At 41.4% G+C, this 20,000-nt stretch overlaps 4 protein-coding genes across 7 annotated transcripts in view; 2 read left to right on the top strand and 2 right to left on the bottom strand.

Annotated features, from left to right (window-relative positions):
- Positions 1–675, bottom strand: part of atp13a2 (ATPase cation transporting 13A2) — a 134,865-nt gene extending 134,190 nt beyond the window's left edge. For 2 of the 4 annotated variants that reach the window (XM_061889297.1, XM_061889298.1), the window contains exon 1: positions 558–675. In XM_061889297.1, the coding sequence (XP_061745281.1) occupies positions 558–659 (102 nt within the window). In that variant the 5' untranslated portion in view covers positions 660–675. The remainder of the gene's footprint in view (positions 1–557) is intronic. The other 2 variants (XM_061889300.1, XM_061889299.1) reach the window with 2 other exon arrangements.
- Positions 676–1,601: 926 nt separating this feature from the next.
- Positions 1,602–20,000, bottom strand: part of LOC133544560 (succinate dehydrogenase [ubiquinone] iron-sulfur subunit, mitochondrial-like) — a 33,604-nt gene continuing 15,205 nt past the window's right edge. The window contains exons 5-8 of the mRNA XM_061890037.1: positions 11,906–12,022; positions 10,138–10,239; positions 5,338–5,460; positions 1,602–3,492 (exon numbers count right to left, since the gene is read on the bottom strand). Coding sequence (XP_061746021.1) covers positions 3,412–3,492; positions 5,338–5,460; positions 10,138–10,239; positions 11,906–12,022 — 423 coding nt within the window. The 3' untranslated portion in view covers positions 1,602–3,411. The remainder of the gene's footprint in view (positions 3,493–5,337; positions 5,461–10,137; positions 10,240–11,905; positions 12,023–20,000) is intronic.
- On the top strand, positions 12,712–17,219 carry LOC133544558 (uncharacterized). Its single transcript, XM_061890036.1, has 2 exons — positions 12,712–12,847; positions 13,158–17,219. The coding sequence occupies exon 2, from the start codon at positions 15,196–15,198 to the stop codon at positions 17,209–17,211; it is 2,016 nt and encodes a 671-aa protein (XP_061746020.1). The 5' UTR covers positions 12,712–12,847; positions 13,158–15,195; the 3' UTR covers positions 17,212–17,219.
- Positions 17,415–20,000, top strand: part of LOC133544557 (uncharacterized) — a 3,380-nt gene continuing 794 nt past the window's right edge. The window contains exon 1 of the mRNA XM_061890035.1: positions 17,415–20,000. This exon is cut by the window's right edge and continues 445 nt beyond it. Within this exon, the coding sequence (XP_061746019.1) occupies positions 17,415–19,757 (2,343 nt within the window). The 3' untranslated portion in view covers positions 19,758–20,000.

Genomic DNA, 20,000 nt, shown 5'->3' with positions numbered 1-20,000 from the left:
CTGATTGGGTGGTACTTGAATTAAAAAAAATGTTCACAGGGGGTACATCACTGAAAAAAGGTTGAGAACCACTGCTGTAGCTGACTCGACCTACAAATGCACCAAGTGCAACAGAGACGTCACTCCCGTGTGGGTCTGTACAGCCACAGCAGACGCTGCATGACCAACTAAAACATATCCAAGAGGCGCCAATCCATTGTCTTCCGAGACTTACGGATGCCAACAACATACATACATACATACATACATACATACATACATGCATACATAAAACACAATTTTCTTATTTCCAAAGAACGCGCCATCATTCCTCCTCACACAGAAACACTTTTGTAACATCGGTTAAATAAATGAATTAATTGAATGAATTGTGCTGCAGATATAAATGTGACATTTTGAAATAGTACAGTACGACATGATGAACCTGCATTGCTCGTACCAGCATTATAGTTAGCATTTTGACTAACCTGCCGGGGCTGTGCCACCCTTAAACTTATTTTTGTAAAATATTTCAGAATGGAACAAAAAATTAACTTGCATCGAAAAAAAAGACTTACTTGTGCCGCCGCTGCCTCGGTCCGGATGATAGCCGAACTTTTATTTACGTCGTGCTGCCCGCCGCGCAACAAATCATGGCTGACGTCAACAAGACGCGGCATTGGTCTACGGAGAGCGACGAGGTGCAAAACGTTTTCTGTTGCGGTTCCCGTCAATTTTAAATTTGTTATATTATTAAATTACGGTCACCAAAAATGCATGTTAACACATTAGCACAATTAGTTATATTTTTTGAATTAGCTTCTGGATAATAGCTGCAATTGCCTTTGTACAAATATTGTCTTTAATGGAGTAATTTTGATGTTTGAGTAGGTATATTAAGTGGCACCCCCCCCCCCTTCCCCCGAGACCACAAAAGGGACAAGCGGTAAAAAAAAATGGATGGATGAATGCATTAGCCTATTTTTTTGTGTTATATATTTGTATAAATACGCTTGGTGGATATTTGAAAATATTGAAATGTATAGAAAGTGCCTTAATTTAAACAAAAATAAATATTGTTAATATTTGTATAACATATTCCTTTACTACATAAAATATATCAAAGTAAGTCAGGTCAGTGTTTTTCAACCACTGTGGTTGAAAATACCCGAACCACCAGTGTGCCGTGAGATACATTCTGGTGTGCCGTGGGAGATTATCTAAATTCACCTATTTGGGTTAAAAAATATTTTTTGCAAACCAGTAATTATAGTCTGCAAATGATGTGTGGTTGTTGAGTGTTGGCGCTGTCTAAAGCTCGGCAGAGTAACCATGTAATACTCTTCCATATCAGTAGGTGGCAGCCGGTAGGTAATTGCTTTGTAGATGTCAGATGAGCGGGGGGCAGCATGCAGGTAAAAATGTGTCTAAATGCTTTAACCAAAAATAAACAAAAGGTGAGTGCCACTAAGAAAAGGCATTGAAGCTTAGGGAAGGCTATGCAGAAAGAAACTAAAACGGAACTAGCTACAAAGTAAACAAAAACTGAATTTTGGACGACAGCAAAGATTCACTGTGGAGCAAAGACGCCGTCCACATTGTACATCCAAACATGACATGACTGATTGATTGATTGATTTATTGATTGATTGATACTTTTATTAGTAGATTGCACAGTTCAGTACATATTCCGTACAATTGACCACTAAATGGTAACACCCGAATAAGTTTTTCAACTTGTTTAAGTCGGGGTCCACGTTAATAAATTCATGGACAATCAACAATGTCCCCACAAAGAAGGATAAAAAAAACAGAAATATTCTTGTTTACTTAAACAAAGTAGATGCTGGAAATATCGCTCAAAGGAAGACATGAAACTGCTACAGGAAAATACCAAAAAAAGAGGAAAAACCACCAAAATAGGAGCGCAAGACAAGAAATAAAACACTACACACAGCAAAAAAGCAAAAAACTCAAAATAAGTCAGGACGTGATGTGACAGGTGGCGACAGTACACCTACTTTGAGACAAGAGCTATGCATTCTTGGTTATGGTTTAAAGTCATGTCCAACAATTGCGACGACGACTTTTTACTGTTAACTGAGTTTCGTTTTTTAGTGATTTCTACTGGTGGTGTGACTTTGGATTTTTTCAAAGCAAAAAATGTGCCTTGGCTCAAAAAAGGTTGAAAAACACTGAGTTAGGTTACATAGGTTGTGGGCTATTAATGTACACCATTCAATATTTTGTTGTGACCAAAATAAGGAAACAAATACAGTAGAGTAATGACAGAACACATGTGATGTCAATATTTACAGCATAAATACATTTTCTTATATACTAAAACTGTTCCAGTTTTTGTGTGGAGTTTGTGTTTACCTTTGCTTGTTTGGATTTTTATGATAGGTTCATTCAGTTCTTCTCAAAGCTCATGGAGGAACATGCTTTATCAGTATCATGCGGTAGCATCCTTCAAACCCCGCTTCGAAAAGCTGTGCACTACAAAACGTGCTCCACGCAGCCATTAATCTGACTTCCTCATTTTGATTATTAAAAATCAGCAAATAGTTCTATTTTGAATTTATTGTTTAATATAATGTGCTCCTGGGTTCATATTGCAAATTGATTTGAATGTACCAGTAGTATATATTGAGTTGATTTTATTCAATTTTTTCTGTTTCAAAGTTGGTCAAAAATGTTTACAAATTCAATTACAGTATATATTTTATAATTTCAGGCCAATTAATGCACTTTGAATAAAAAAAAAAACAATAGTATTAATAAAGTTATTTTTTCATTAAATTTGATCTATATATTTTTTGTCTTCTTTAATGTTAAAAAGGATACAATGTTATGCAGAGGTGTACTTTTAACCATTTCACAGACAAATAATACTGTTTATAGTCGGGACAGAGAGTGGGGGAAGGCGACATTTTTTCTTCTTCAAGAAATAATTGAAAAGCACTGGCTTAAATTAAATTGTCCATAGATATGATGGAGTGTAGAGTAAATGGTTGTTTGTCTAAATGTGATCAACTGGCGTGCAGTCTGCGGAGTTCTACCTTACTCTAAATTAAAAAATTGAGCTACTTACTGTGAAAATGTGGTTATATTTCATCACACACGGACACAAATGGGGGGTAGTGCAAGAAAAACTTATGTTGGTTGGTGTAGAGACCTAATGAAAAAATCCATGCTCCACTATGACCCTAGACTTCAGGATTAGATATCGCTGATGGAGACTTCACCAGTCAGCTACTTCCGTCATCTTGTATGGGTTATCCTTCGCTATCATGGAGGCTTTTGGATGATGTGTAATTATTATTTGACAGGAGAGGTTGAAAGTTGCCCCTGCAACGTTGATCTCGGCCCCCGAGATGTGAAAATGAACCTGGCAAATGTAAAAGAAGTCCTTCGGTTTTTGTCCGGCGCTCATGACAGCGCAGCTCTCTTCTCCTTGTAAGTTGCCATCATTTTCTTGATCTCCGCGATGGCCTTTCCGGGGTTGAGTCCCTGCGGAAAGCACGGGGAACGTGAGTGAGAAAGCAGCGGAAAGAGAGGACGTTTGTGTTTCAAGGGGAACTGCACTTTTTAGCTTATTGTTCACAATCATTATGACAAGAACACAAAAGTATTTTCTTTTTTTGCATTGTAACACGTAAAAAGCTTCTCGTTATAATCATATTTCAGTATCTGTAAAGGATTATTTCATGTTTTGTTTGTATGTGCTGTAGTTGTACTAACATACACAACTTGCTGCGTGTGTCATGATCAATATAAAGTGTGACTCACTCCATGAAAAGTTGTGCGTTTGGTCCAGCTGGCCGGGGACATTTTTTCCTAGTTTATTTGGGTAAGCACTCCATTTGTGCCAAAATAGCTTGGCTTCAAAATTCCACATTTCCCACGTCAAAGTGACTTTCACCTCACTCTCTCGGCTTCCTTCTGCTCGAACGTCTCACTCTTCCTTTGTGCTGGCTTCTAAAAGCAGCAGGCCATCCTCAATATATTCAGACTCAAAAACATAAGCATGTGTAGCCTCAATTATCCAAAAATAGTCGTCTTCGTTGTTTTGTTACCAAATCTGCCATGATTAGAACATGCACATAGACCTTTTTTACCAGAAGTCAGGAGCGCGCTGTTATGGAAACGGAAATAAATGCGCTGAAGAAATCAATGATAAAAATGACCAAAATAGGGTAAATATTGTACATATTACATATTGTTATGAAGGTGTCTGTTACTACATTATATATATACTCTCAGTGTGTATATTGTACATATTATATATTGTTATGAAGGTGTCTGTTACTACATTATATATGTATATATATTTTATATATATATATATATCCATCCATCCATCCATTTTCTACCGCTTATTCCCTTTCGGGGTCGCGGGGGGCGCTGGCGCCTATATATACTTTCAGTGTGTATATTATACATATTACATATTGTTATACTAAATTGGCTCTAGCGTGTGAATGTGAGTGTGAATGTTGTCTGTCTATCTGTGTTGGCCCTGCGATGAGGTGGCGACTAGTCCAGGGTGTACCCCGCCTTCCGCTGATTGTAGGTGAGATAGGCACCAGTGCTCCCCATGACCCTAAAGGGAATAAGCGGTAGGAAATGGATGGATGGACATATTGTTATGAAGGTGTATGTAACTAGATTATATATATACTTGCAGTGTGTATATTGTACATATTAGTATGAAGGTGTCTGTTACTACATTATATATATACTTGCAGTGTGTATATTGTACATATTACACATTGTTATGAAAGTGTCTGTTACTACATTGTATATATACTTACAGTGTGTATATTGTACATATTACATATTGATATGAAAGTGTATGTTACTACATCATATATTCATTTATATACTTGCAGTGTGTATCTTGTACATATTACATATTGTTACAAAGGTGTCTGTTACTACATTATATACATACTTGCAGTGTGTATATTGTAAATATTACATATTGTTTTGAAGGTGTCTGTTACGATATTATATATACACTTGCAGTGTGTATATTGTACATATTACATAGTTATGAAGGTGTCACTACATATTTTATATATCTATATATATATATATATATATATATATATATATATATATATGTAATATGTACAATATACACACTGCAAGTGTATATATATATACACTTGCAGTGTGTATATTGTACATATTACGTATAGTTATGAAGGTGTCCTATATACTGTATATATATATATACTTGCAGTGTGTATATAAAACGTAGATGTGTCTTCTTGTATAATAATGATGATGATAATGATTGTGAGCAATAGCTAACATTCCAAGAAAAAAGGCAGTTCCCCTGTCAAGTACCTTGGGGCAGGTCTTGGTACAATTCATGATGGTGTGGCAGCGGTAGAGGGAGAAGGGGTCCTGCAGCTTGGACAGACGCTCCTCTGTGAACTCGTCCCGGGAGTCGATCATCCAGCGGTACGCCTGTTTGACAGCCCACACACACACCCTCGGGTTACGCAGTGAAGCAGTGATCACGTGTTTCATGATTAGAGTAATCCCATATATTTTAATTAGTGCTGGTGCGGGTGACCCACGATTTATCGGTATCATGCTTCAAAAGGCGTGCACTACAAAAAGTGCTCATTGTAGCCATTAAAAAGTGCTGTAAAGTGCTCCTAAGTTAATGATAATGATCAATTTCAATTTATTATCATTTCTTTAATCCTATTTTTCAGTATCGAATGGTTCAAGTCGGTCCTAACATTTTTTAACCCTCTGAGCCCAACTTTTCCACTGCAGAGGGGCCCGGGCGCACTTAAATATTAACAATGCATTAGTAACCTTACTCTTGAAGTTAATTGTATTCAATAATTCTATCTAACCTACTTACAGTTTACAACCTTGTCAAATGATATGAAAACATGTGTTAGTCCCAACAATTTTTATGAAGGTTTATGTTAGACTGATTATAGAAATAAGTACTAATCAAATATACTGCAAAAGAACAAACTCATAAATAACTAATTAAAAATATATGTGCTAAAATAAACACAATAATGAGTAGGTTTCTTATCTAAACTGTCAATAACAAAAATTGAGCTTCACCACTTAAGTCATAATTATTGCGCTTAAGAAATTTATCTTTGACTTTAGGAGCCTTATCAGAGAACATTAAAAACCATACCTGGTAGATATTTACCAACAGATGAAAAATCGACAGGGGTTCTTCACCTTTTTGACCTCGGGGCCCAACTTTCAACACTCAAAGGGGTGAAAAATAATCCTATTTTTCAGTATCGAATGGTTCAAGTCGGTACGAACATCTTTTAACCCTCGGGGCCCAACCGTTCCACTACAGATACACAAAGATACTCAAAAATGAACACTGAATTGGTCATTTTACTCTTGATGTTAATGCTACTCAATATCATTTTTAACAAACTTATAGTTGAACAGGATAAACCTTTTCAAATGATTTGAAATTAGGGCTGGGAGATATGGCCTTTTGTTAATATCTCAATAGTTTTGGGCCATGTCACTATACACGATATATATCGCAATATTTTGCCTTAGCCTTGAATGAACATTTGATGCATATAATCACACCAGTATGATGATTCTATGTGTCTACATTAAAACATTCTTGTTCATACTGCATTAATATATTCTCATTTTAAACTTTCATGCAGAGAGGGAAATCAGAACTAAGTCAATTTAGCAAAACTCTATTCATTAAACAGTTATTAGGCAGTGGCATGGCTGGCTCTACGCAGGGGCAAGAGGGGGCAAGAGGGAGCCCCCTTAAATAAATGTATTGCCCCCTCAAATCAAAATTTGAGAAAGCAAATTTGAATAAACTCACAAAATGATGACATTACAAGTTGACAAAATGATCTGCACTAGCGGAAAAATTCGCCGAAAAAGGGACACACACGATATAGTAGTGTCGGCTCCCCTCTCATCCCTCCCTCCGCTGTGCGTGTATTCAACATTCCACAGGCTGCGCAGCAGACACACACCCGCACACACACCTCAGCCCTCAGTAAACATCCAATTACTGTTGCAGTATGAAAGTAAAAGAAAAGGAAAAGTTGTCTACATTTATCATATACTTGCTAGGATGGGTGTATTTGTGTAGTCTTATCTGTCATAAACACGTTTATCGTCGCGGACTTTCGGTGGTACGATGTTCCCTTTTTTTTTTTTCTTTTTACAACTTGACGAGTTGACGTAGGCTCTGACCAGCAGTGGTTTGGAAGGCAGAGAGCCTCCACTGTCCCTGTAACAAGCTACAAGTCATGTATGATGCTGTTAATGACGGTAAAAATGAAACATTAGCAGTCCTTCTCTGCTGTCCTCTTCAGAGCGGAGTCCCTAGCAACCGCCCGTTTTACTTAGCAACGGTCTGGCAATCGACTGCTGGAATTCTTTTTCTGTTGTTTTTCTTGTAATTCTATATAGTCAACCTTTAATGTTTCAATCTACATTTTGTAATAAACTAATTATAAGTTTCATTTGATATAACCAATACACCTAAAAACAAAAACACTGCCGTTTTCATCAATTTACAAACAAGTGGGCAACACACATACATTGGAGTGAATGAGTTTTGTGCCCAGATGAGTGCCCACGTCCACTGCATGTGACAAACTGAAGACAAGTGACCTGTGTCTGACAGACCCCTACGTAGTAGTCCTGTACTGTTGTTGTTTTTCTTCATGTAATCACAGCGGGTTTTTTCTGTTGTTGTTCAAGCGTACTTATTTTCTGCTCCAGCTTCCAGCAGCTCACAAAGAAACAGTTAATGCTCTGTAATGCATCCATTTTTCAGAGCATTTAAAAAGTCTAGTCCTGCTCCTGCATGTAGTAGTAGCAATGATGCTACTGCTAGTACATCAGGGACAGCAGCTAGCAATACTGTACCTTTAGCACCAGCAAGCACTGTTTCTCCTGCACCAGCTCCCTCCGTCCCCCCAACAAGCGCTCCCCCAAAGCAGCCTGCTCAGCTACCCAGTGACTTAAATGGCAACACACCATCTCAGCTAATACTGGGTGGGTACCCAAAGCGTGCATTTGGTTCAACATTAAGATCATTCAATCCTGACTGGTACCGCACACGACCATGGCTGGAGTATTCTGTGGTGCGAGACGCCTGCTTCTGTTTCCCCTGTCAGAAATATGGCAGCGCTGTTAATGTTTCCCTCCCTGAAGGATTGCCACCTTATTGTGGTCAGGGGGTTTGTGTGCCTCAGTGACCGTAAGAGCTATACCAGCAGGAGCTTAGTCTTCAGGTGGGACACCCAAGTTGGACAGGTCTGAAGGTAGAAGCCTGACAAAGTGCAATCCACTACTCCAGGTTGGGGTTGGACACATAGCTAAAGACCCATTTCAATGAAGAAAGCATCGTTACTATAAGCACAGAAAAAAGAGTGCTGGAGCATGATGTGTACACATGATGCCTCCTTCCCATTTCTGACTGCCCCCTCATGTAAGCATGCCTAGAACCGCCCCTGGGCAGTGGCACAAACATTCATGTAATTTCCAAAACAGAAAGTGAAAGATTGTCTGAGACATTTTAAAACAAGCTATGAGTGCACTTTTGTGCATGATGTTACTAAGATGACATATCAAAACAACAATACATTCAAGTGCACTTTTTGTAGAGAACGCCACAACAATAGTTTAAAAAAAAAAAGTGCTCTTTTGTGCATGTCACACAAGATATTTCAATAAGTGTCAAATAAAAATGAGGTGCATAATAGGAAATCAAATAGCAGTGCTGCTACTATTTGTTGCAACGCTTTTGCCACATAATTGTTCAACATATTCCCGCTTGAAGCCAAACCAGCGCCAGACGATGGACCCCATGCTGTTTTTCTTGGGAATGGATTCTTCCTTCATTTGTTACCAGATTTGCACCTTCTCTCTCTCGTATTACCACTAGCAACGCACCATTAGCATCACAGCTAATATTACCCATATAGCTACCTCTCTGCTCGGGGAGGGCGTGTGACGTTGCACGCGTGACGTGACGTAAGTAAGAAGGTGTGCTTGTTTACGTCTCTGTGAGAAGGAGAGACAAGAAAGAGTGGGAAATACATACAGTGTAATGCCCGCAGCTAAAAGCAACTGCGTGAGAACATATACTCGAATATCACGATATAGTAATTTTCTATATCGCACAGAGACAAACCCGCGATATATCGAGTATATCGATATATCAGCCCAGCTCTATTTGAAATATGTGTTAATCACAAATATTATTATCAAGGCTTAGTAGGTCAGACTGATTACAAAAATATAATGCAAGGTCGGAACTCATAAAAACTGATTAAAAATAAATGTACATATAATAACACATCGTTAAAATTAATACATCCTGACTAAATTAATAATAATATATGTTTCTTAACTAAACTGTCAATAAAATTAAAGTACAAATGAAAACACAGCTTCACCACTTTAGTCATAACTTTTGCTCTTAAGAAACTTCTTTACAACTTCAGTTCTAGACTTTTTCTATTTGTTTGATATAGTCATTACTGCCACAAGTGGTGGAAAAGGGTATTACAACAGGCCATGCAACCCACAGCTGTATATTTTTGGCCGGCCAAAGTGTGGTTAAGAAACACTGATTTATAGGGGAAAAACATTCTTATTTAAGGCAAATTTAAATACATTCTGTTACAAACTAAAAAACAACATTAATGAAGTTTTTTTTGTTGTAAATTGATATATATTTATTTCATGTTAAAAATGGTAGAATGCTATGCAGAGGTGTACTTATAATGATTTTATGGATACGTTATAGTATTTATAGTAGGGGAGGTGGAAAAAAATGTTTCTTCCTCCTGGGGGCGTTACAAAATAAAAACAGTTATAGAGGGCGATTAATGACAAAAAAATGCAGATTAATTAGATAATTTTGCAGTAAATGCAGACATAATTATTGATTGATGCACATCAGCACCTTGTTACTGTATTAGAGCTAAATGTTCACGTCATGCTAAGGTTTTGGGCAAACAAGTGATGTGTATTCAAGGAACACGTTTGGAATAAAATTTTGCGGTGTGACATTTTTTGGCGCACACCCTGCACCGTGTGTGTGTGTGCGTGTGTGTGTGTGTGTGCGTGTGTGTGTGTGTGTGTCCAACATACCTGCATAAGAACAGCAGGTCCCAGGTATTTGTCACCATTCCACCAGTAACTGGGACAGCTGGTGCTGCAGCAAGCACACAGTATGCACTCGTACAAGCCGTCCTGTTGAACATCATCATCATTATTACACTTATTTGGCGCGTTTTCTCGAGAGACTCAAAGCCCTTTACATAGTGGAGGCCATCATTAGGCTGGATTTAAACCAATTGAGTGTTTTTCATGCTGGTGTTGACATTTCCTTTCTGCCTTGAGAGCTGAGGGAGTTTACCTTTCAAACAAAACATATTTTTCTGCTGCTCCTTATTTTCCATAGCTCATAAAAAATAGCAATATTTATCAATATCGATCAATATGAAACACTTGTATCGTGATACAGTTTTTAGTCATATCGCCCAGCCCAAATTGCAATAAACTATTGCGTGACAGATTGTATATAAAAAAGTATGGCAGCTTTATATCAGGGGTGTCCAAACAACGGCGTGTCGGCGTGTTCAATTTGGCCCGCGAGACGTCCCGAGTTTTAAAGTATCTGACCCGTGGGGTGCCTCCAATTTAATTAATTAAATTTTAAATTGCTACCAGTTTTCTGCCATATTGTGGACAACGTCAGTAATTTGGGTTATTGACCGTGTACGTGGACGTGAACGCAGCACACTATTATATTCTATTTTATATATATATATCCATCCATCGTTTTCCGCTTATCCGAGGCCGGGTCGCGGGGGCAGCGGCCTAAGTAGGGAAGCCCAGACTTCCCTCTCCCCAGCCACTTCGTCCAGCTCTTCCCGGGGGACCCCGAGGCGTTCCCAGGCCAGCCGGGAGACATAGTCTTCCCAACGTGTCCTGGGTCTTCCCCGTGGCCTCCTATTGGTTGGACGTGCCCTAAACACCTCCCTTTCGGTGGCATCCTGACCAAATGCCCGAACCACCTGCCAGGTTTGTCCAGTAACCTCCCCCACCATCGCAGCCAACTCACCACCAGGTGGTGATCGGTAGAAAACTCCGCCCCTCTCTTCACCAGAGTGTCCAAAACATGAGGCCGCAAATCCGATGACACAACTACAAAGTCGATCATGGAACTGCGGCCTAGGGTGTCCTGGTGCCAAGTGCACATATGGACACCTTTATGTTTGAACATGGTGTTTGTTATGGACAATCTGTGACGAGCACAAAAGTCCAATAACAAAACACCACTCGGGTTCAGATCGGGGCGGCCATTCTTCCCAATCACGCCTCTCCAGGTTTCACTGTCGTTGCCAACATGAGCATTGAAGTCCCCCAGTAGGACAAGGGAAACACCCGAGGGAGCACTTTCCAGTACTCCCTCGAGTGTATCTAAAAAGGGTGGATACTCTGAACTGCTGTTTGGTGCGTAAGCACAAACAACAGTCAAGACCCGTCCCCCCACCCGAAGGCGGAGGGAAGCTACCCTGTCGTCCACTGGGTTGAATTCCAACGTACAGGCTTTGAGCCAGGGAGGCAACAAGAATTGCTACCCCAGCTCGTCGCCTCTCACTGTGTGCAACGCCAGTGTGGAAGAGAGTCCAGCCCCTCTCGAGACAACTGGTTCCATAGCCCTTGCTGTGCGTCGAGGTGAGTCCGACTATATCCAGCAGGAACTTCTCTACCTCGCGCACTAGCTCAGGCTCCTTCCCCCCCAGCGCGGTGACGTTCCACATCCCAAGAGCTAGCTTATGTAGCAGATATTCCTAATGCAGGCCCAAGTCAAAGAGGAAGTCACCACACACACACAAAATGGTTTACGTACCAGCTTTTGTCTGTCCTCCACAGACTGGTAATACTGGTCCTTCCCCTCTTTGGACTCGTCCTTCTTCTTCAGGTAGGGCTCAATGGATTTGTACTGTGCGTAAAAGTTGCTCATATCCTGGAAGGTGAAGATGGGGAAAAAGGCACTGATTAATGAGTACAGTGATACTTCCAATTTCATACGCGGCGAGGTTTCCTCCAAAATATGTCTCATGTACATTTTCATACGATGTTATGTTTGTGGTATTTACCTTAATTAAATATGATACGTCACATATTTCCAGTTTCTTATTACATCATGTCCGAAAAGGAGTAGGAGCTTATTTATATGTCAATAAATTAATTAGGGATGGGAATCTTTAGGGCACCTAAAATTATTTGATCCCATTCCGATTTCTGGGGTGATTCAATTCAGAATTCATTCTTGACTCAACACGATCCTCCATTCAAACCGAATGTGGCAAAGTATTATCCATCCATCCATCCATCCATCCATTTTCTACCGCTTATTCCCTTTTGGGGTTGCGGGGGGCGCTGGCGGCTATCTCAGCTACAATCGGGCGGAAGGCGGGGTACACCCTGGACAGGTCGCCAACTCATCGCAGGCAAAGTATTATTTGGTCAAATATAAATAAAGAAACTTTTTCACAACATGTTGTATGGACATGGATGAAAAAGGGCTTTTATATATATATATTGTTCTGTCTTGTTTGTTGAATTTATTTATGGTATATGTAAAACCAGTGTTTAAGTTCACTTGGGAATTCATTAGTGAGGTGCACTTCCTCCTTTAGACAGCGGGAGGCAGCATTGCCTAGTTTACAGTAATGTCCAAGTTAACAGGAGACAACAAGTGGTTCCTTTGAGGCTACTTTAAGCTAGTTCGGTGACGATTGCAAACGTGTTCATCTGCTCGAATCTCATGCCAAACAAAGTATCATCGGTATGTATCATTGAGTAGTACTTTAATATTTGATTGAGTTGCATTATTTGTTGGATGTGAAGTAATTTGGGACGTTTTATGGCCAAAAGTCAGTCATGCTAATTTTTGCAACTTATACAGTGAAGTGAATGTTAGCATAGTAAGCTAGTTTGCTGTAGAGCCCTTCGATTACATCTTTTGTGGCATTTATTTATCTATATAAGTTCAATACACAGCATAATTCATGTTTTATTGTAGCATGTTTGTGTGTGTAAGTGGCTGTGTGTGCATGTCTGCAATGTAAGCATCCTTTCTGCTTGTATGCTTTCAGTTTTACCCTTTTTACGGTCAATAAACCTGTGGACTAGAAGACGTTTTTCAGAGTGTTTGATCAAGAAAAGGTGTTAGGGTAAAGCCAAGATATTTCTACATATCGAGGGCGCCATAGTAAAACGATGTCTTTAACGCAGAAGATAAGACAGCATACACAAGAACAAATGATGGATTGCACAGAAAGCTCAATACGGACAAAATCTACCTCTTCACGTACTTCAACGAGGTCACAAGCTTGCTCCACCGAGGCTGCAGCTGCCAGAGCACGCGCAAAAGCAGAGGCAGCAAAAGTACGTCTGTCTTTTGCACAAAAAGAAATGACACTCACAGTGGAAAAAGCACAACTGGACGTGGAAAAAGCACATTTAGAAGCTAAGATGGACATGCTATTACTGGAGCAGGACGCAGCAGCTGCACTCGCCAAAGCGGAGGTCTTGGAAGCCGCTGTGGAAGGAAGTGATCGAAGCAGATCCTATCTTCACATCAAGCAGTTGTTTGAACATTCAGTTGACACATTAGAGCGCACAAAGGAATACATAGCCACTCAGGCCCAAGAGAAAAGTCAAATAAAAGTTGAATCACCTCACAATCAGCCATCATTATGGAATGAAACGCAACATTATAAGCCACCAGATGGAAACTCCATTCAACACCCACATCTCCAGACAAATCACAATGAACACAGAGTTTGCTTTGTTTCTACCATACAACAAAGGATGACACCTTCACAGCCAGAAGTCACATCAGTCACTAGTCCATCTTCAAACAACATACGAGACAATCACCAAGATTTCAAGTCAAGCTAAAGTTCTCCTTTGCATCCAAGGTCCAGCCGTAAACCTTGTCAGCCTGTCTACAATCAAGGTGATGTGGCAGACTTTGCAAGATATCTAGCTCACCGTGAGCTAGTCACAATAGAATAGAATGAACTTTATTGTCATTATATTTGCATATAACGAGATTAAAGACTCCAACTTAAGGTGCGGTAGTGGGAACAATTATGGGGTGAAATAAAGGACATAAGATGTAATAAAGGAAAAACTAACAATTGAAATAAACAGACTACTATCCAATAAAAATAATAAGCAATTCTGTACAATATACAAAACACTATAGAAGTACAAAATACAAATTCTGTACAATATACAGAGCAAGACAGGAGTACCGAAGTAATAAATAACAATCAGTGACGGACGTATTGCACTCGAAGGGTAGTATTGCACAGTAGGGTATTAGGGCATTATATTGTATAGGGGTGAATTATTATTATTATAAGTTAGAGTTCAACACGGTGACAGCTTTGGGAAAGAAGCTGTCTCTGAGCCTGTTTGTTCTGGCTCTGATGCACCTGTAGCGCCTGCCTGATGGTAGCAAGTCGAACAGATGGAAGCCAGGGTGTGTGCTGTCCTTGGTAATGTTTTTTGCTCTGTTGAGGCAACGGGAGTTGTGTAAGTCCTTCAGGGAGGCCAGGGGACAGCCGAGGATTTTTTGTGCCGACTTTATGACCCTCTGAATCGCCCGTTTGTCTGCTTCAGTGCAGCTGGCGTACCACACTGTTATGCAGTACGTCAGCAGGCTCTCGACAGCCGAGCGATAGAAGGTCACCATCAGCTGCCTCTCCAGTCTGTTCTTCCTCAGCACCCTCAGGAAATGGAGTCTCCGCTGGGCCTTCCGGATGACCATAGTTGTATTTTGGGTCCAGGACAGGTCAGCAGATATGAGGGTGCCGAGGAACTTGAAGGAGCTGACTCTCTTCACCTCCTCGCCGTTGATGTAGAGGGGGGCGGGGTCTGCAGTGTTCTTCCTGAAGTCAAAGATGAGTTCCTTGGTTTTTGTGGTGTTCAGTGCCAAATTATTTACTGAACACCACGCTGATAGTTTCAGGACCTCATCTCTGTATGCAGACTCATCCCCCCCTGTAATGGGACTGCACAACGAGCCTGATAAAGTTCAGTGACCAGCCATGCAGTTACAGGGCATGGAAACAGTCCTTTGTGAACACAGTCAGAGGCCTCAACATAACGTCCAGTGAAGAAATGGATTTGTTGGTCAAGTGGCTAGGGAAGGAGTCAGCTGAGCACGCAAAACGCATCTGGGCTGTCCATGTCAACTCCCCAGACAAAGGCCTAAAAAGGATATGGGACAGACTGGAAACCTGTTACACCGCACCCGAAATGGTGGAGGATTCACTGTTTAAACGGATCCACAGCTTCCCTAAAATCATCAACAGGGACTATTCAAAGCTCCATGAGTTGAGTGATTTTCTCATAGAATTGGAGGCAGCCAAGGAAGATCGAGACTTGCCTGGCCTTGCATATTTGGACACAGCGCGTGGGATAAACCCATTAGTTCAAAAGTTCCCATTCAATCTTCAGGAAAAGTGGCTCAACGTTGGCACAAACTACAAATTACAGCACAATGTAACATTTCCCCCCTTTGAAGTTTTTGTTGACTTCATTGGAAAACAAGCTTTAATTAGGAATGACCCAGGCTTCAAATTTGCAGTTCAAATTGACACCTCAAAAGCAGACAGAGTCCAATGGAAGCAGATCCAAAATAGGGAAGTCTCAGTTCATAAGATCGATTTCCAGTCTAATGACAAACAACACTTTGAAACTGATGATCCCGAGAAACAATGCCCTATTCATAAAAAGCCTCACATGCTCCAGAAATGTCGGGCCTTCTTTACAATGCCGTTGGAACAACGCAAGGAATTCTTGAAAGAGATTGGCATATGTTTTAAGTGTTGCACATCCACTCAACACATAGCAAAAAACTGTAAATTTCTTACCAAGTGCACTGAATGTGAGAGCGCAAAGCACATTTCTGCGCTTCATCCTGGACCTGCACCATGGATCCAGGTCCCAACCCCCCTAACACAGCTTGGCGGGGAGCAAGACTCAGAACCTTCAACTGAGGTCCGTGCTCAATGTGCAGATGTATGTGGTGGCAGTCAAAGCTACAAATCCTGCTCAAAGATCTGCCTTGTTAAAATATATCCTAGCGGCCGTCCTGAGAAATCCCTGAAAGTTTATGCAATCATCGACGAGCAGAGTAACAAGTCCCTTGCTTGTTCAGAGTTCTTTGAGATCTTCAACATTCAAAATCCTTCATCTCCATATACACTCCGAACCTGCTCTGGAGTGATGGAAACCACTGGGAGAAGAGCCTCAGGCTACAAAATTGAATCCATGGATGGAAAAGTGTGCCTCTCCTTACCAAGCCTTCTGGAATGTGATGATCTACCTAACAACAGATCAGAAATCCCAACACCTAATGCTGCAGCCAACCATACTCACCTCAAATCAGTTGCTAACCTCATCCCAGAGCTGGATCCTGACGCGTCCATTATGCTTCTCCTTGGGAGAGACATCATCTCTGTCCACAATGTGCGTAAACAGGTTGATGGGCCACGTGATGGTCCCTATGCTCAAAAACTTGACCTGGGATGGGTGATCGTTGGAAATGTATGCTTGGGAAGTGTTCACAAGCCGACCACAGTGAATAACTTCAACACCATTACGACTGAACAAAGGCGTCCCACAGTCTTTAAACCTTGTCCTAACGTATTTCAAGTCAGGGAGAGACATGGCCAGAATCAAAGCCCTGAATACTCAAAGGTAACCTTTCCAAAGAAATGTAAGCAAGATGACATGGGCTCTACAGTATTTCAGCAGACCAAAGATGATAACAAAGTTGGTCCATCCATTAATGACATCGCCTTCCTGCAAATCATGGAGAAGAGTTTGAAAAAGGACATAACAAACAGCTGGATAGCTCCGCTGCCATTTAAGACTCCAAGGCCAAAGCTTCCTGACAACAAAGTTCAAGCCTTGAATCGTTTTTCCTCTCTGAGAGGCAACTTCGAAAGAAAACCAGTGATGAAAGAGCACTTTTTTAACTTCATGGAAAAGATCTTTCAAAATGAACATGCTGAAATAGCTCCCCCACTCACATCTAATGAAGAAAGATGGTATTTACCTGCCTTTGGCGTCTACCATCTGAAGAAACCTGGGAACATCCGTGTGGTGTTTGACTCCAGCGCCCAATAGAATGGTGTGTCACTTAACGACGTGCTGTTAACTGGACTCGATCTCAACAACACCCTTATAGCGTACTCCTCAGGTTTCGCAAAGAAGCTGTAGCCATAACAGCAGACATTCAGCAGATATACCACTGTTTCTTAGTCAGAGAAGAGGACCGCAATTATCTCAGGTTTTTATGGTTCAAAAACAACAACTCATCTGACGATATCATGGGATACAGAATGAGGGTCCATGTCTTTGGAAATTGTCCCTCTCCCGCAGTGGCCATCTACTGTTTAAGACAGTCAGTGAAAAATGCTGAGCCCGTTGTAAAGCAGTTTGTCAACCGTGACTTTTATGTAGATGACGGGCTAACATCACTTCCCTCAGTCGAAGCTGCAGTGAAGCTGCTCAAGAGGACGCAAGAGGTTCTGTCAGACTCAAACTTGAGGCTTCATAAAATCGCCTCAAATAAAGCAGAAGTTATGAATGCATTCCCATCTCAGGACCATGCCATCAACTTAAAGGACCTGGACTTCACTTTAGATACCCTACCCATGCAACGTAGTCTGGGACTTAACTGGGAACTAATGTCAGACACATTTACTTTTCAAGTAGCTGATGAGCAAAAGCCTTTCACCCGCAGAGGCGTCTTGTCAACTGTCAACAGCATCTATGATCCCCTGGGATTTCTTGCCCCTGTCACCATACAAGGCAAACTGATCGTGCGTAAGCTCATACAGAACAATGGAGATTGGGATGCACCTCTTCCTCAAGAAATGGAAGAGACCTGGTCAACGTGGCGACGCTCATTGAAAGATCTCATCAATCTCCAGATCCCAAGAGTTTACACAAAGGCCTCTCCTACAGCAGTGTCAAAAAGAGAGATAGTCATGTTTTGTGACGCTTCTGCAAAGGCAATTGCAGCAGTTGCATACTTAAAACTGACAGAGAAAAATGGAACCAACCACGTGGGCTTTCTCATGGGGAAAGCCAAGCTTACAACCTTGTCAGAACAAACTGTCCCTAGACTTGAGCTTTGTTCTGCAGTATTAGCGGTGGAGCTTGCCGAGCTCATCACCTCAGAGATGGACATGGAAGTTGATATCACTTTCTACAGCGACAGCAAAATCGTTCTTGGTTACATCAATAATGACACTGGATGTTTTTATGTGTATGTAAGCAACCGAGTTCAACGGATAAGAAGCTTTTTTCACCCTGAGCAATGGAGACATGTCTCCACTGAAGCAAACCCTGCTGACATAGCCACAAGGTCTGTGTCAGCGAAACACCTGTCTAGTACCACCTGGCTTTGTGGACCAGCATTCTTGAAGAATGCTCAGAATGAACAGTTTGAAAAGGGCCCTTTTGAGTTGTCAGACCCCTCTTTGGATACAGAGGTCCGCCCGCATGTTTCAACATTGAACACCACTGCAGTAATCAAACACATGGGTTCTCAACGCTTCTCCAAGTTCTCTAGTTGGACCTCATTGATCCATGCTGTTGCTCGTCTCACTCACATTGCTCGCCTCTTTCAAAAGAATCTTGCAGTAAAGGCTAATGGCTGCAAAGGCTGGCATTATTGCCACTCAGCAAATGCTTTTGAAGAACTTGCGCACGCTAAGAAAATCATCATTCGTGCAGTTCAAGAAGATACATATGCTCAAGAGTATGCTTCTATCAAAAATGGTAAAGGGCTTTCCAAACAAAATAATCTCAAATCCTTAGATCCTCTCATTGATGCTGATGGTCTGCTAAGAATCGGGGGAGGCATCAAAGAAGCTGAACTCTCTTTGGATGAGAAATCGGCTCTCATAATCCTTGGCAAGCACCATATTTCCACGCTTCTGGTCAGGCACTACCATCAGAAAATACAACATCAGGGCAGATTATTCACTGAAAGTACTCTAAGAGCTGCCGGATTTTGGATTGTTTGTGGTAAAAGACGAGTAAGCAGTGTGATCTATGGATGTGTTCCATGCCGGAAACTTCACGCTTTGCATCAAACTCAAAAGATGGCTGATCTTCCAGCTGATCTCCTGTCCACTGAACCTCCATTTACCAACGTTGGGCTGGACGTCTTTGGACCTTGGACAGTGTCTGCACGTCGTACACGAGGTGGCCTTGCACAAGACAAACGGTGGGCCGTACTATTCACCTGTATGAGTGTCAGAGCCGTGCACACAGAGGTCATTGAATCATTAGACACATCATGCTTCATCAATGCCTTAAGACATTTCCTTGCTATCAGGGGCCCAGTGAAAGTAATTCGGTCTGATAGAGGCACCAACTTCATAAGTGCATGCAAAGAGGTCAAGATTCCATCCAACATTGATAACACATCTATAGAAAAGTTTTTGTCCGATCAAGATTGCAGATGGATGTTCAACGTGCCTCACACATCTCACATGGGTGGGCCATGGGAGAGGATGATCAGTGTGGCAAGAAGGATCCTTGACGCCATGTTCCTGCAGCTTGGGACGTCAAAGCTGACCCACGAGGGACTCTCCACACTTATGGCAGAGGTGACTGCCATCATCAATGCCAGACCTCTTGTACCAGATGACCCCTAAATACTCTCACCAGCCACACTCCTCACACAAAAGGTCAGTCCCTCAACTGCTCCTGTAGGCGACTGGGTAAAAGCAACAGTGGCGTCAAGTCCAGCATTTGGCTCAAACCTTTTGGGTCAGATGGAAGAAGCAATACCTATCTACACTTCAGCCACGAAGGAAGTGGCATTCACCCCACCCTAACCTACTGCCTGGAAGCGTAGTGCTCCTCAAAGATGACCAACTGAAGAGAAACCATTGGCC

This window comes from Nerophis ophidion, linkage group LG27, assembly GCF_033978795.1.
Source record: "Nerophis ophidion isolate RoL-2023_Sa linkage group LG27, RoL_Noph_v1.0, whole genome shotgun sequence".
Lineage (NCBI taxonomy): Eukaryota > Metazoa > Chordata > Actinopteri > Syngnathiformes > Syngnathidae > Nerophis > Nerophis ophidion.
Note: the sequence above shows the minus strand (reverse complement) of the source record. Positions and strands in the feature narration are given on the sequence as shown.